General features: G+C 39.1%; 2 protein-coding genes across 3 annotated transcripts; both read right to left on the bottom strand.

Annotated features, from left to right (window-relative positions):
* Positions 1–547: 547 nt before the first annotated feature.
* On the bottom strand, positions 548–6,101 carry LOC111788046 (uncharacterized). 2 transcript variants are annotated; one of them, XM_087121310.1, is made up of 3 exons: positions 5,834–6,101; positions 5,370–5,410; positions 548–4,251 (listed from the first exon to the last, which is right to left on the bottom strand). In XM_087121310.1, exon 3 carries the CDS (start codon positions 4,166–4,168, stop codon positions 1,070–1,072), a length of 3,099 nt encoding a protein of 1,032 aa, XP_086977436.1. In that variant the 5' UTR covers positions 4,169–4,251; positions 5,370–5,410; positions 5,834–6,101; the 3' UTR covers positions 548–1,069. The 2 variants fall into 2 exon arrangements, with proteins under 2 accessions (XP_086977436.1, XP_023523954.2); XM_023668186.2 differs by lacking the exon at positions 5,370–5,410 and having other exon boundaries at positions 5,834–6,100.
* A 1,614-nt stretch (positions 6,102–7,715) lies between these two features.
* LOC111789161 (receptor protein kinase CLAVATA1) lies at positions 7,716–11,378 on the bottom strand. The gene is made up of 2 exons (XM_023669821.2): positions 8,640–11,378; positions 7,716–8,307 (listed from the first exon to the last, which is right to left on the bottom strand). Exons 1-2 carry the CDS (start codon positions 11,200–11,202, stop codon positions 7,955–7,957), a joined length of 2,916 nt encoding a protein of 971 aa, XP_023525589.2. The 5' UTR covers positions 11,203–11,378; the 3' UTR covers positions 7,716–7,954.
* Positions 11,379–14,092: the final 2,714 nt, after the last annotated feature.

The raw sequence follows: 14,092 nt of genomic DNA, 5'->3' as shown, positions 1-14,092 counted from the left end.
GTCTTAATTCAAATACAAATAAAATAAGAGGGTCGTACCTGTAGTTCGTCAATCTATAGCTGTCCATTTCATATTCTATGGGTCTCATGACACTGAGAAAGATATCAAAATTGGCCAACTTGACCAAAAGAAAAAAAGTTGAAGACGTGTCAATGCAATTGCACTAGCAAGCAAGCAAGCCAATGATATTAGGGATATATATTTATTAAAAGTAACGCAATTTAAAAGACAAAATTATGATCTTTTTCTTGCTTAGGTAGCATTAATGTACATTTTAAAATAGAAAAGAAAGACAAGTTTGTTGGTGATATGTGTACCTTTGCGAAAGTGTCCAAGAAAGTGTCCAAGAGCACGGAATGAGCTGTCTAAAGAAGTGTAGAGGCCCTGCTATAAAAAGCTTGAAAGGGAAAGGCCAAAAATGCAACATAGAAGCCACTTGATTAAGTAAACTAAGACAGAAGAGGAAAAATAGTAGAATTCGTAAGTAAAGAAACAGGTAGTCAGTCAGTCAATGAGTAATGTCAAAGAGTAAAGATGGGAGGGCCTATGTCAAAGTTGTAATAATATAGTATGAATATTTTGGCTCTTATATCTAAATTGCAATAGCACCACTTGGGATTTCACTCAATGCTAAACTCTATCCCATCATACACCCTTTAAGCTAAAATGTGAAGACCCTAATGCTAAAATTCTGTGATATGTTGGATGGAACAGAATACACAGCTACATCTACCAAAGCCGCCTTCTTTTTTCTTTTTTCTTTTTTCTTTTTGCAATGGCCTTTCTATGAAAACACCATGAGATAAAAAGGAACAAAAAGAAAAGAAAATATGAGACCAAAAAAAAAAAACAAAGGACGCCCCTAATTTTTTCCTCAACAATTAACTCGTGAATCATATAACAGCACAAGTTACCTAGCTTTATTTAGGCATAAATTAAACCCACTCCCACACTAAGGCTAATGGGTTCAGCCTCCTTGTATGAATCATTTTCTGGCAGTGATCATCAGTATACTTCTGTGGATTAACGAAAAGGTCTGAAGCGGAGAACAGGATCTTGTGGGGAAGGATTACTGTTTCCATGGAGGCTGCTGATGTTTATAGCTTAGCAGATACCCTTCCCAGCCACCATCAGGGCAATCTGGTTCTTTCCTTTTTGCACCAACTCCAGAACTTGAAGGTTGTCTCAACTGCTCTTCCATGGATCGGAGATGACCCGGGAAAAGAAACTGCTTTAAACCCCCAGAATCACTCAATCCAGAATTCAGATCAAATTTAGGACGTGAATGAGCAACGCCATTGGGGGTCAGCTGTGAATCTGTCATGCCCATGAAAAATGGAGTGTGAGAGTAGGAGGAAGGCGGAACAGCTGAGATAGGACCCATAATTTGAGGCATAACAGCAGCTCCTCTTGAATCCACCATGTAGGGAATTGAACCACTAGGTTCATACATGGTTGAGAAAGAAATGGTTGGCCGTGGTGCCAATCCATTGTAACCAATAAAAGGAGTCTGGTGGTAAGAAACTGCGGAACCCATCCCTAATATATCTCCTGTTCTTGCCAAAGTAGCACCTATTCCAGCAGGCTCAACAGTTCTGCCGTTTGGCAAAGATGAAGCACGAAGAGCAAAATCTTTTCCACTAACTTCAACCCTTGTACCCATAATGGAAATGACAGAAGCATCTTTATTAGACCCTCCATAAGCACTTGTATTTTGACAGTACTTACCCGGACCTTGATCTGAAGCGTCACCTTGAACAAATGGCCTATCATTCAAATCAATATTTCTTACCAAAGGTTGCAGCGATGAAGAAGAGCAGGCAGGAGAGGCACTGTAGCTATTCTGATTGTTAAAGTGTCCCTCCGTCCTCAAATCTGATGCTGGAGCATCAACATCCTCACCAACACAGTTAAGGTCCAGCTTTAGTCCCCCAGATCTTCTTTGTCCACTTTCAACCAAAAACTCTCTGGATTGTGGGAAAGATGATCCCTGGTTTTGTTTCCTGGTTTCATCTCCAGTCTCAGCCACATTCAAATCAATGTCAAGAAAGTCCGGCCTCTGCTTTGAACTATCAGAATTTCCCCCACTAGAAAGAGTCCTATCACTATCAGGAACTTTACGCGGGGAAGCAGGGCGGAAAGCACTAGTGGCTGCAGAGCCTCTCCATCCAAGTGCCCCTTCAAACTGCAAAGGTGTTAGAGGCAATCCAGAAGGAGCAGCTGGTCTAGAAACAGAGATAACAGATACCGGTAAAGACACTGGAGTTACTAACTGCTCTGCATCATCATTAAATGCGTCTTGGTTTAGATCAAATTCACAAAATCCTTTTTCTGTACTTGTATCTGCCCCTTGAGCTGCTTCAGTGACCAGGGAGGATTCCATTTCATTTAAATTTTCAGGTTGAGTATCTACATTATCTGGATGCGTCAAACATGTCTCCGCATCAGAATATGATTCAGCAACATGACTTTTTGCAGATTGGACCTCCGTTCCCTGGTGATCAGCTGGAAGGTCCTGTTTTTCTGCAATGGTGTCTAGTTTACCCAGCTGCCTGATTCCACCATCAGAAATTTTATCAGAAGACGAGCTGCAGGATGGCTCTCTATATTCCACCACTTCTCTTTCAACTTCTTGAGCTACTTGCCGAGCAACCTCCAGAGCATCTACTATACCATACTCAAGTTCCATGTCTGACTGATTATTCTTTATATTTGAAGTTTTGGGATTTAATTTCGGTTTGGAGAATTCAGAATCAGTCATTACATCATCATCTTCCTTTCTCCGAGGCTGTCTTTCGCCATTAACTTGACCAAAGTCTTCCATCCTCGAAAAAGAAGCCCCACGATCTTCATGTTTTCCTATTCGACTGCCACTCATAGACAAATCCCGCAGAGTATTTCGATAGTGCTCAGCATCTAGGCCTGCAGATTTGAACACAGGCATGCTAGAATAATTTGTCTTTTTATCTGATTTCCCATTTTCAGAATCCAATGTGGTAACTCTCTCACTATCTAGACTAGAACTATGTCGAGAAACACCAGCATTGTCAAGACCATCAGTATCTTGCTGAGCTGAAGCTTCTTTAGCAGACTCTTCACCATTTGCAGCATCCAAACCTTCCATGACAGATCCCAGATCCTGCATGGGAGAATGGGTAGAGTTATCTGATTTTTCTGTCACACATGACTTACCAGAGGTGCCATCGATCTTGTGCACTTGGCTGTCAAGCTCTGGCAACTCATTCAACTTCTTTGAGCCATCTAACTGTTCATTATCACTGCCTTCCCTTGCAACTGGAAAGCTACAGGCCATAGCAGCCGAGGTTCCTCCACCAACAGAACATAGAGATGTTTCTTCCTTCTTTGAAACATCCTCCATTGGAACTGACACGACAGCTGCGTTTGTTGTTAAATCTGGAGATCTATCTTTCACAACAGAATTTCCAGAAATTGAATGAGAGTCGAGCTCGTTTCTTGGAGATTGGACAGTTGAATCTTTGCTCTTATCTGGGTGAAGAGCATCAGAGCTCTCTGAGGATAATATTTTGCCTCTAACAGGTTCTACTGCTAGTTTTCCATCACTGGATAATTCTCTTGGAACAGATCCTCCCGAAGCAGATGACCTTCCTGCACCGTGAGAAAGATTTGAGGCATCATCAAAATGTACACCAACGTTTTCTGCATCAGGGAGCAAATCTTTATCATTTATCTCCTGCATCCACCTGTCAAGGAGTACACTTAATTCTTTCCCGAACCTAGATTTTCCATGGTCACTATTTTCATAAAGACCCTTGACAGTAAATAAAATCCCAGAAGAAATAGATTTCTCGGCAGTTATATGAAGCTTTTTAAGTGCTTGCAATAAAACAATGATAGACTCTTCCACAGTGCTATCATTTGTATCGTTCCTGAACTTTTGAGCATCCTTAAGCCATCTTTGAATAAAACTCAGTCCATCTAATTGGATAAAAAGATCAAGACAATCTTTATTCTCCGTAGCAGTAATAGCACCAGCAACTGCAGCCCAGTGCCTGGTTGCATCGCTAACATTCTTCACAAAACAATCTTTCTCCTTTTGCATAACATTAATCAACTCTTCAACTCTACATGGGGCTGTAAGCCCATTTTTAATTTCAGTCAAGGTGAAGAAGTCTTCAAGTGTCATCATGCTTCATATACCATCCTTGCGAGCATGAAATGAGAGAACCTTCTCATCCATCTAGCAGATTACTGGGTTAAAATTATAAAACACTGCAAATAAAAATAAAAAAAATTGTTAATAAAGAGAGATTCCTAAAACTAGGGAAAATATGCATGAAACCTTAAACTGATATTGTTGCATATTTGTCATCAAGCATGTGTTACAAGGAGATAAGTTTACAAACTTACACCGAGCATAAGAAGAAGAGAAAAACAAATATGTAATTGCATAAGAAAAGTATTTGAAAAGACGGACAGCAAATTATATGAAGATTCAAACAGGCGTAGCTGATAAATCTTCTATTGTTCTTCACAACAAAAATTCACTATATCAATTATAAAATGCCTGACATTAAACCCTGATTGTGACACAAGCATCCAGCTCAATTAATTAGTTAAAATCCGTTATCAATCCACTTGAGATAAATTATATGAAGAAAAATCTTTGAAGTCTTGTACATCAAACATATGGAAACTTAAAAAGAGAGTGGTAGATGATCAATCCAATATATATACATTCAGTTCACAGAAGACCTGACATGAAACTTGAAAACCATAACAAAACTAAATATCATAAGCCAAAATTATTAATCAAAATAAAGAAAAAAAATAAAAATAAAATAATAGCATCTCAATCCTATAGGCTATGGCTATACTAATAAGTTATAAATTAAAAATTATCGATAAATGAACATCTAAATCACTGTAAGAATTAAAACATTATAATGTCCTTGATTGATCTTGCACCATAATTGTTTCAATGCTAGAACATCAAGAGTATTCAGCAAATAACGAGCATTGTCTTATCAAGGAAACCAATAGCAAGGCTTCTCAGTCTAGTATTCCAACAAGTAATGCTCTTATTGATTAGAAACCCTGAGAACTGAACCAAAAAATTACAAAAGAAGGACAAATTCAATCCATATTACTCTAAAAACACATTAGTTTAACGATACAGATTATAACAGTTAGAAAACCTATTTGACTATCGTAGGAATTTTCAATATTCACCAAAAGAAAGGTCGATCACAAGCAAGACTTTCAACCGAGTTCAACTTTCTAAAAGGCAAAATTAAACACGACGTGCCAATGAATCATGGTTCGGAAAACAACCCGCTACTGTAACGGAGAGCCCAACTATCAATGAAATACAAAATCTAAAGCATTACCAGTGCTAAAATCAAACGCAGAAGCTACTTCAGAAGACCAACTGAGGAGGGAAAATGATGATTGTTATCCACTGAATAATGAAATTGAAAATCCATCCCGCTACCAATACAACCCGATGGCTAGACGACAATAATTCTAAACAACAGCCAGAGTTAAGTAAGCAGTTCATGCATATTCCCCGAAAAAGCCAAACGAGATTTAGAAACTAGCACCTGTGTACGTATCCCAGCATCAGATGATAGGTTAGAACATAGAAAATGGAAATTATCAAATGAGGTCACCCTGCTTTACCGTCTTTAAAAACGAAAAACGGCGTGGACGAAAAATGAAATGCAAATTTCAATAGGTGATTGTAGGAATTAATGTGTAGATACTGATTACGATACAAAATGGAAAAAAATAATGATAATAAATAAGATTGAGTAAATAAAATGCAAAGGACGAAACAGTACGAGTGTCTTGCCTAAACAACAGAACTCGAAACCCTAGCTTCAGAATCGGCGAGCAATAGGAGCTCCCAAAGAACTCTTCCCTCCTGCTCTGAATTTCTCTCTCCTCTGGTTCATGAAGGAAGATTTTCTCTCTCTAAAACTTAGGCTTTCTTTCTCTCTTTTCCGTTTTCACAAAACCCTCGTTTTGTCGTCTGTGAAACCTTCTCCCACATCGGGCGAGCGAGAGAGAAAAAACGAAAACGTTGCTTTTTTTTCTTTTTTTTTTTTTTTTTCTCTCTCCTTTCGCTCCAATCGTGATTTTTATGTGCTCTTTTTTTTTTTCTTTTTTTCTTTTTTTTTTTCGCTCTCTTGTTTTTCAAAATTTTGGTCTTTGTGTACGATGGGAAGACGAATCTTGAGACGGTTCGAACCGGGTTTGATAGTGAACTGGAAATGTCCGGACCGGCATGAAGAAATCCAAAAACTGTCACTTTCTGGCATACGGAATGCCTTTTTGTAGGCTTTTTAATTATTAATTTGGAAGGAAATAATTGCAGCCTAAAAGGATTTGGACTTTGAACCAATTTGTCTTAAAGCTTTTACTGACTCTTTTTCTTAAAAATGTGTTCTATTTTTTATAATAATAATAAAAAAGTTCTTTTTTTGCCCTAAAAAACAATGCCGTCTGTTAGGAGACCGTGGGTGTTTAGACTAGTTATAAAAATGGGATTTTAATTAGAAGTACGAATTTTAATTGAATTTGTCTGTGTTTTTTAGTTGTGGGTCAGTTGATGACATTCAAATATGACCCTATTTAACTACTTTCAAAGGTGTTTGGTGGGGAGCAAGTAACTTTAATTTATTAACTATAACAATGGATGGTCTCTCTGTTGACTAAAATGTTGTCTCAATTTTATGCAAATCTCTATAAAATATTGATATTGGAACATTTTTTTTATAAATAATCATAACAACAAATTCAAAATATAGAAAAAAAATAGAATCGAAATTAATTGGAAAGATCTCTACTCGAGATAGATTTGGACAAACACAAAAGAACTAGCCATAAGGCAAAAAAAGAAGAAATTTTTTCTTTAGCCTCGAGCTCGACCTACAAGGTTAGGGTTGACCATATGGTTAGCCTCTCAACGGAGGCATGGAGAACACTTGGATTGAAGCATATTTTTTAAATTTAGTATGGTTTGTGTTATACCTAATTCATAAAAGGAGATGTAATAAAGCTTAAAGGATTATCGCATAAATACCCTATTAACCTTGTGAAGATAAAAATTCTCACATTCTAAAATCCCTTGTTATACTCAAATTATTGTGGCTAACTTAAGCATATGAGCAAAATAAATTTCAATGTTGTTGTCATATTCCAAAATTTGGTAATAATAGCTGTCCTCGAATGAGGATGGAAAGAAAAAGTTTGTTGATTAAACTTAAATATCATGTTGAAGAATGAGTTAGGATGGATTCGATTCACACGTCCTAGGCCTCATACTCAAAGGGGAGAACCAAATAAAAAATTTGCGAAACTTAAGAAAAAGATGAGCGTAATAAGTCAAAACATGACTGGCTCACATTACTACAATTATGTTTCTCTTGTTTGTTTAATTTATAGCTTTGCATAACACATTATTTTTGTAAGTACAACCTTTCAAAAATGAGACAAAAAAAAAAGTCACAAAAGCTTATTTATCCAACTTAACTAGAAGCTCGTAGGTCATTCACGAGCAACTCGAAAGCGAAAGATAGTTAGCATCAAAATATAAAAATTAGAAGTTTTAGCCGCAAGTTAAGAATAAGACCAAACATTAATAATGGCAACATCAGGTAGTATTTAGTAACATCAGGTCTGCAATTTTTGACCTATATATATGAAAGCAACATTAATGACACCCTTCTCCATGAACATACCAATCCATATATTATTAATAATATTAACATTTTAAGTAACAAAAGGTTCACAAACACTAATCAACAAACTACGCAACAGTAAGAAACCATTAACCATCTCACAACACTAATTAATTACACATAGATTCCACTATATATCATAATATCATATTCTAAACATTTCATTTTTTAGGGATAAGCTTAGGAGATGTTTGGCAGCTTCATATTATTCACACAAAAGGGCCCAAATATTAGAGGTTGATGAGAGCAGGGGCAGACCTTGGCGGATTCGAGAGCATTTTGACCACTTCCCTCATGGTAGGCCTTGCGGAGCTGTCTTCTTCAACGCACATCATCGCTATTTTGAAGAGGTGGATCACGCCTTGGAGAGGGTATTCGGTCAGCCGCGAGTCCACCACGGCTAACACTGACGCTGCATCCGACGGCTGAGACAGTTCTGATATGGTTTTCTGGACCCACCTTACTATGTCCACGCCTTCGCCAAAATCTCCCACTGGCTTCCTCCCGGCTATCAGCTCTAGCAGCACCACGCCGAAACTGTACACGTCGCTCTTCTCGTCCACTTTCAGCGTGTACGCGTATTCTGTTGTACGGTTACAGAGAAAAAAAGAAAAAAAGAAAATCAATCTCATCTATCTCCACGTCATTCAGAAGTTGGGCTTCAAACAAAGAAGCCCACGTCATTAAATGGGCTCCATAGGCCCAACTCAAGTCGGTTGGTCCGAATGGAAGCGTTGGTATTAGTTGGGGTTTCTAACCTAATTTTAAATAAAAAATAATATAAGTAGAAAGAAAAGTCTCGTGCCAATAATATTGCCAAGTTAATAACTAATAATCTTAATTTAATACAAATTAATTAAAGAACTGAACATTTTTAGAATTATTAATGAAGATGAAGCAGATGGTAGAACAAACCTGGAGCGATGTAGCCATAGGAGCCGGCAATGGAGGACATACACTCGGAGGCGCCGCCGTTCTGCAAGAACTTGGCGAGCCCGAAGTCAGAGACATGTGCCTCGAAGAACTTATCCAGCAGTATATTATTGGACTTCACGTCTCTGTGAATGATCAGCGGCGTACAATCATGGTGCAGGTAACAGAGCCCCTTGGCGGCTTCCATCGCGATCTTGTACCGCAAGTCCCAGTGAAAATGCCCGCCCTTCGCTCCATGCAGCCTTTGGTCCAAGCTCCCATTTGGCATGTACTCGTACAGCAGAAGATTCGTGTCTTTGTTCGACACGTACCCCAAAAGCCTGACGATATGCCGGTGCTTGATCCGCCCCAAGGTCTGAATTTCGGCAGAGAAACCATAGTCGTTCCGGCCACTTCCTAGCAACAGTTTGATCGCCACGATGGAGCCGTCCGGCATAGATCCACGGTAGACGACCCCGGCACCACCTTTGCCAATGATATTTTCCTCCTTCAAGCATTCTAGGACGTCTTCCGCTTTGAAATCGAGGCGTTGGAACGCCGTGAGTTTCCATGCCTTTGATTTCTGAATCCTCTTTCTCTTCCTGATGTAAACTCCAGCGAGTACGCATAACAAAACGATGAATACCGCAACGATAGGGAGGATTAGCTTAATGGATTTCGTATTACTGTGGAGCGATGCGCAAGGGCCATCGTTAGGGGAACAGAGGTTTGGATTTCCGGCGAATGCGCTGCCGTTGAATACTGAAAACTGACCGCCGGTGGGGATTTTACCTATGAAATTGTTGTAGGACAAATCAAGAGTAGTAAGACTCATCATCGACCGAATTTCATTCGGAATTTGGCCCGTCAGATGATTATTTGACAAATTGAGAACGCTCAAGATTTTCAGATCCGAAATTCCTTTGGGAATTTGGCCAACAAGGTAGTTTTCACTGAGATCAATTGATGTTAAAGACGTGCACTGAACGAGCGAATGCGGAATTTTGCCGCTAATGTTGTTGAAGCTGGTGTTGATTCTAAGCAACTTATTCAATTCAAATATTTCCACAGGTAAATTTCCGGTGAATTGGTTATGTTCCAGGGAAAGAACCTGCAAGTTTTTTAAATTCTTAATCGCCGCCGGAATTTCCCCTGTGATATGGTTGTTACTGAGCTGCAGACTTCCAAGAAACTCGCCTGACATTCGCGACGGAAGAGTGCCAGAGAAGTAATTGTTACTAATATCGAGTAGTTCCAATGCCGGAAAGTTGAAGAACCCTGCCGGAACCGTTCCATTGAAGAAATTTCCAGCAATTCTTATTTTCTTAAGCGAATCACACCGTCCTAATTCCTCAGGGATGGGTCCAAAGAAGTAATTATCCAACAGAATCAAAGTCTTCAATCTACCATTACATAAATCCGGAGGTATGAGTCCAGTTAGATGATTTGTAGCCACGTCAAGCAGAAATAGTTTACCATTACGCCCCAGATTCGCTGGAAGCTCGAGCGTGAAGTTGTTATTCCACAACTGAAGCACTTCGAGATGCGGAAAATCACCGACGAAACCAGGAATTGGACCGTGGAGTTTGTTGCCGAATAAATTGAGGAGTGTAATTTTCTGCAGTGCCACGAAACCCGCCGGTATCTCGCCGGTGAGTTCGTTCAGCGAGAGGTCCAGCGATTTGAGGCTAACTAAACCGGAAAGTTCGGGAGGAATCCGACCCGTTAGATTGTTGACTTGTAGAAATAGAGAGTGCAAGACCTTCAAATTCCCCAAACTCGGTGGAATTTCACCGGAGAGATTACAGTTCCCTAAATCGAGAAGCTCGAGAGCACTCAACGTTCCAAACACAGCCGGAATCCCGCCGTCGTAATGGTTATAATATCCAGCGTAAAGATGCGTAAGATTCTTCAAACGCGCCAAACTCGCCGGAAGTCTCCCGGAAAGCGCATTTCCCCTCAAGCTCAAAAACTCAAGCATCTCCATCTCAGAGTAAGCCTCCGGAATCTGACCGGTAAAGAAGTTACCGCCGAGATCTAGATACTTAAGCTTCTTCAACTTGACGAACTCCACCGGAAGCATACCAGAGAAATTGTTGTTATAGACATCGAAAACCTCGAGTTCCATCATTCCGAGCGTGATTTCCGCCGGCAATCTATCCCGGAATAAGTTATTAGAGAGGTTCAGAGTCTTAAGCGACGTGAGTTTCGCCATTTCGAAAGGAATCACTCCAGTGAGATTGTCATTCACTAACGTCAAGTTTACAAGCTTTTCCAACATCCCAATCGCCGGCGAAATCCTGCCAAATAGACGGAAATTCGAGATGTTAAGCGCAACAACTCTAGAATCAACATCGCACAAAACTCCAGAGAAGGCGCAATGAGCAGACGGCGAAGACGCCGGTTGCCAATCAGTAAGCCCCGATCTCCCTGGTGCAATCAAGGCATTCTTCATTTTCAACAGCGCTTCCATATCCCGATTGGCGAAGCAGAAACGGGCAGAGAAAAGAAGTAAACAGAACATAAAGAAGTTGCAAACAAGAGGATTGAGCGATTTCTTCCTCATCCCGTCTGCGTTTCGTCTTCTTCGTCGGAACACAGTGAAAAGGAATAGAAGAAAGAATTGGAATTAGCGTTAGTTGTATGCAAATGGCGATGGCATCGAATTAAGCAAAAATTCGCAGCTCTAATAGGCGGTGGCGGTAAAACATGGAAAAATAAATTAATCCCAAACGTCCAATACGAATGCGAGGAAGAAAAAGGCTGTGCGGTAGATTAGAGAGTAGCAATCAAGTGAGGCCGTCTTACCCTAGGCTCTACCACTGCTACATATCTGGGCCTTACAGCATGTACGAGCCATTAGATTAGACAGCGACCGACGTTTCGGTAGCCTTCCCTTCCACCTGGACGATTATAATCCAACGGCGTTTCAAATATTTTATATCATTTTTTTCAAAATCAATTATGTTTTAAATTTGATTTTTCAGTAAATTACAATGGTTTTGAAAGTTAGATGGAAATTATCCGACACGTGTAGTTGATGACGTGTAATCTGGAGGTTTGAAATGTTAGGCGCAACCGTGGGACCCACTCAGTTTCTGGTAAGTCATCTCGTGCGTCGTGTCGTTCTTCGCCAGTCCAGTTGTTCTGTTGTTTTATCCGACGTGGAAATGGTGGAGTAATAAAAGTAAAGGTAAAATAAAGAAATAAATATATGGAAAGGGGGGTACGGGCAGCGGTCAGAATCAAACATGAATGAAGATGCTGTGTTTACTAAGACAGAATACGGAATGGGCTTTTGTTGGATTGCTGGGGGCCCAATCAAAGGCTGTTTCTGTCTTTTTCCAAACTGACACTTCTTCCCCCCCTTTCCCTCTGACTCTCACTTTCGTCTTTCAGCGCAAAGTCCACTCTATATCTTCTACTGGGCCCACAATCTCCCTTCTTCTTCTTCCTCTTCCCATTGGGCCCTTGGATTTTATCCTCTCCTCCCCATCTCACCCTAACTCCCCTGCTCCCTCCCTCTTTATTGAAACTAAATTATTTGATTCAAAGTCAACGAAGCAGTGGGGTCCATGCCTGGATACCCACTGGGATATGAGACTGCAAATGCAATAGTGGGTATCGTTTGAGATGCGTATAAAATTGGGTGTAGCATAAATTCCTTTGCAAATATGGTTTTAATCCACTAGTAGTTGGAAGAACATATTCCAATTCTCACCATTAGTAGTGAAGAATTTATTTAAACTTCACCTTTACAAATTAATAGAGTCCAAGGGCATGGCTTCGCGAATAAATGCTATTGCTTTTCTATCAAACCATTCCTTCTAGATGTCGGAATAATAAGTTGCTGCCATTGGCTCTTTAAAAATAAATCACTTCCTGCCAAACATTCCCCATTCCACTTTTATTCAAATCTTTCTAGAACATCTTATTTGTTTTGAGCTCGCGTACTAACGTTTTTTAACGATAAGAATTATCGAGTTCGTGATATCTTATATCAATGAATACAGTGTGTTCTTACTTATGGATAATTTTAGGCGTGGATAAGAGTAGGGGGTTCACATGCAGCAGGGGATTTTGAAAAATTGTAGAATTTGTATTGTGGTATTGGAAATTTGGTGAGGGATTGATTGGGACATGACGAGCTGAAAAGGACTCTGAGTTTCAGGCTCTTTTCGTTTTTCAATGCAAATTGCATTAGCTCTGAAATTGTTATGATGATGATGCTCTGTGGACTCACTGCTCTGACTCCCATCACAATTTCAATCTCTCTTTTATTCCTCTTCTTGGGCCTCATTCTTCGTTCCGGTCCCAATTGGGCTCGCTTTACACCCCAATTAGCTCTGTCTGGGCTGGGCCGGCTAATGCCCGTGGCCCAACCAATCAGCCCTTTAATCACCATGGTTGACTTGGGGGTTTCAAAACTCATTGGATCGTGGACGTGCGAAGTTCAAACCTCGTTCGTTCGACTCTTATTCGTCGTCTATTTATGTGATTTTGATTCCATTCTCAAGATATCACACCTAACATATATTAGACATAGTCAAATTTAGAAATAAAATACAAAATGTAATATTCAATTGTATATTTAAAAAATTCGACTAATTATTTTGTCGTTATGTTTAATATGACTGTGAATTTTAAAAATAGTTAAATATATTAAGAAACTATTATTATTTATTAAAACTTTTAGACTTTCTATTATTATATTATTATAAGTAACTACTTGAGTTTGTTTTTTTTTTTTTTTTCTTTTCTTTTCTAGAGACGTGGTCACGTGGATTGTATGTGGCTGAAAATAAATAAAGAATATAAATAACGCCGACCATTTTTCTTTTTAAATGGATGCGATTGGTTACCTTGCATGTCAGGAATCATTGACGACCCTTTTCCCTCTCAAACAAGTAACAAGTCGCTCCTATTTGCTTCTATAAATAAATAATAATCCCTACTAGTCACGATAATATCGGAAACTATATAAAATCATGTCAATTTTAATGCTAATTATGTTTTGTTTAAAACAATTTTGATATCTGAGTAGTTTCCTGTAAAGCACAGATAATACTCACTTTTTTTTTTTTTAAATGCGCCATTCAATTATTTGTATAAATCAAATTTAATAAAATTCATAAAATAAAATATTTACAGTTTTATGGATATTGATTACAGTTAATTTACAATATTTAGATTTTTAATTTACATCCAAGGGTATAAAATCAACATGCATATTAAATAATTTATTGAAGCGAAATACGTGTGGTTAGAAATTGGCGCGTGTGACATGTAAAATGGATCGACGATCAAAATGTGCTCAAGCGTCAATTTTAAGCAAAAAAGGAAATCCAACGGTCTATATTAAATAGGCGGCAGCCGCCCCTGCAAAATCCCCCCTCTTGGTTGCGCCAAGACCGGGGCACGATATGGTCGGTGAATTTTCATTTAATGTTGACGTT

The sequence above is a fragment of the Cucurbita pepo genome, chromosome 2 (assembly GCF_057944985.1).
Source record: "Cucurbita pepo subsp. pepo isolate OVF chromosome 2, ASM5794498v1, whole genome shotgun sequence".
NCBI classification, from domain to species: Eukaryota; Viridiplantae; Streptophyta; class Magnoliopsida; order Cucurbitales; family Cucurbitaceae; genus Cucurbita; species Cucurbita pepo.
The sequence above is the reverse complement of the archived record's forward strand: the minus strand, read 5'-3'. Positions and strand labels throughout refer to the sequence as shown.

Excerpts from the sequence above, each read along its gene's own strand:
- LOC111788046 (XM_087121310.1), bottom strand. The coding sequence starts at position 4,168 with ATGATGACACTTGAAGACTTCTTCACCTTGACTGAAATTAAAAATGGG.
- LOC111789161 (XM_023669821.2), bottom strand. The coding sequence starts at position 11,202 with ATGAGGAAGAAATCGCTCAATCCTCTTGTTTGCAACTTCTTTATGTTC. Across the intron at positions 8,308-8,639 it reads CTATGGCTACATCGCTCCAG|AATACGCGTACACGCTGAAA; the intron begins GTTTGTTCTACC and ends ACCGTACAACAG.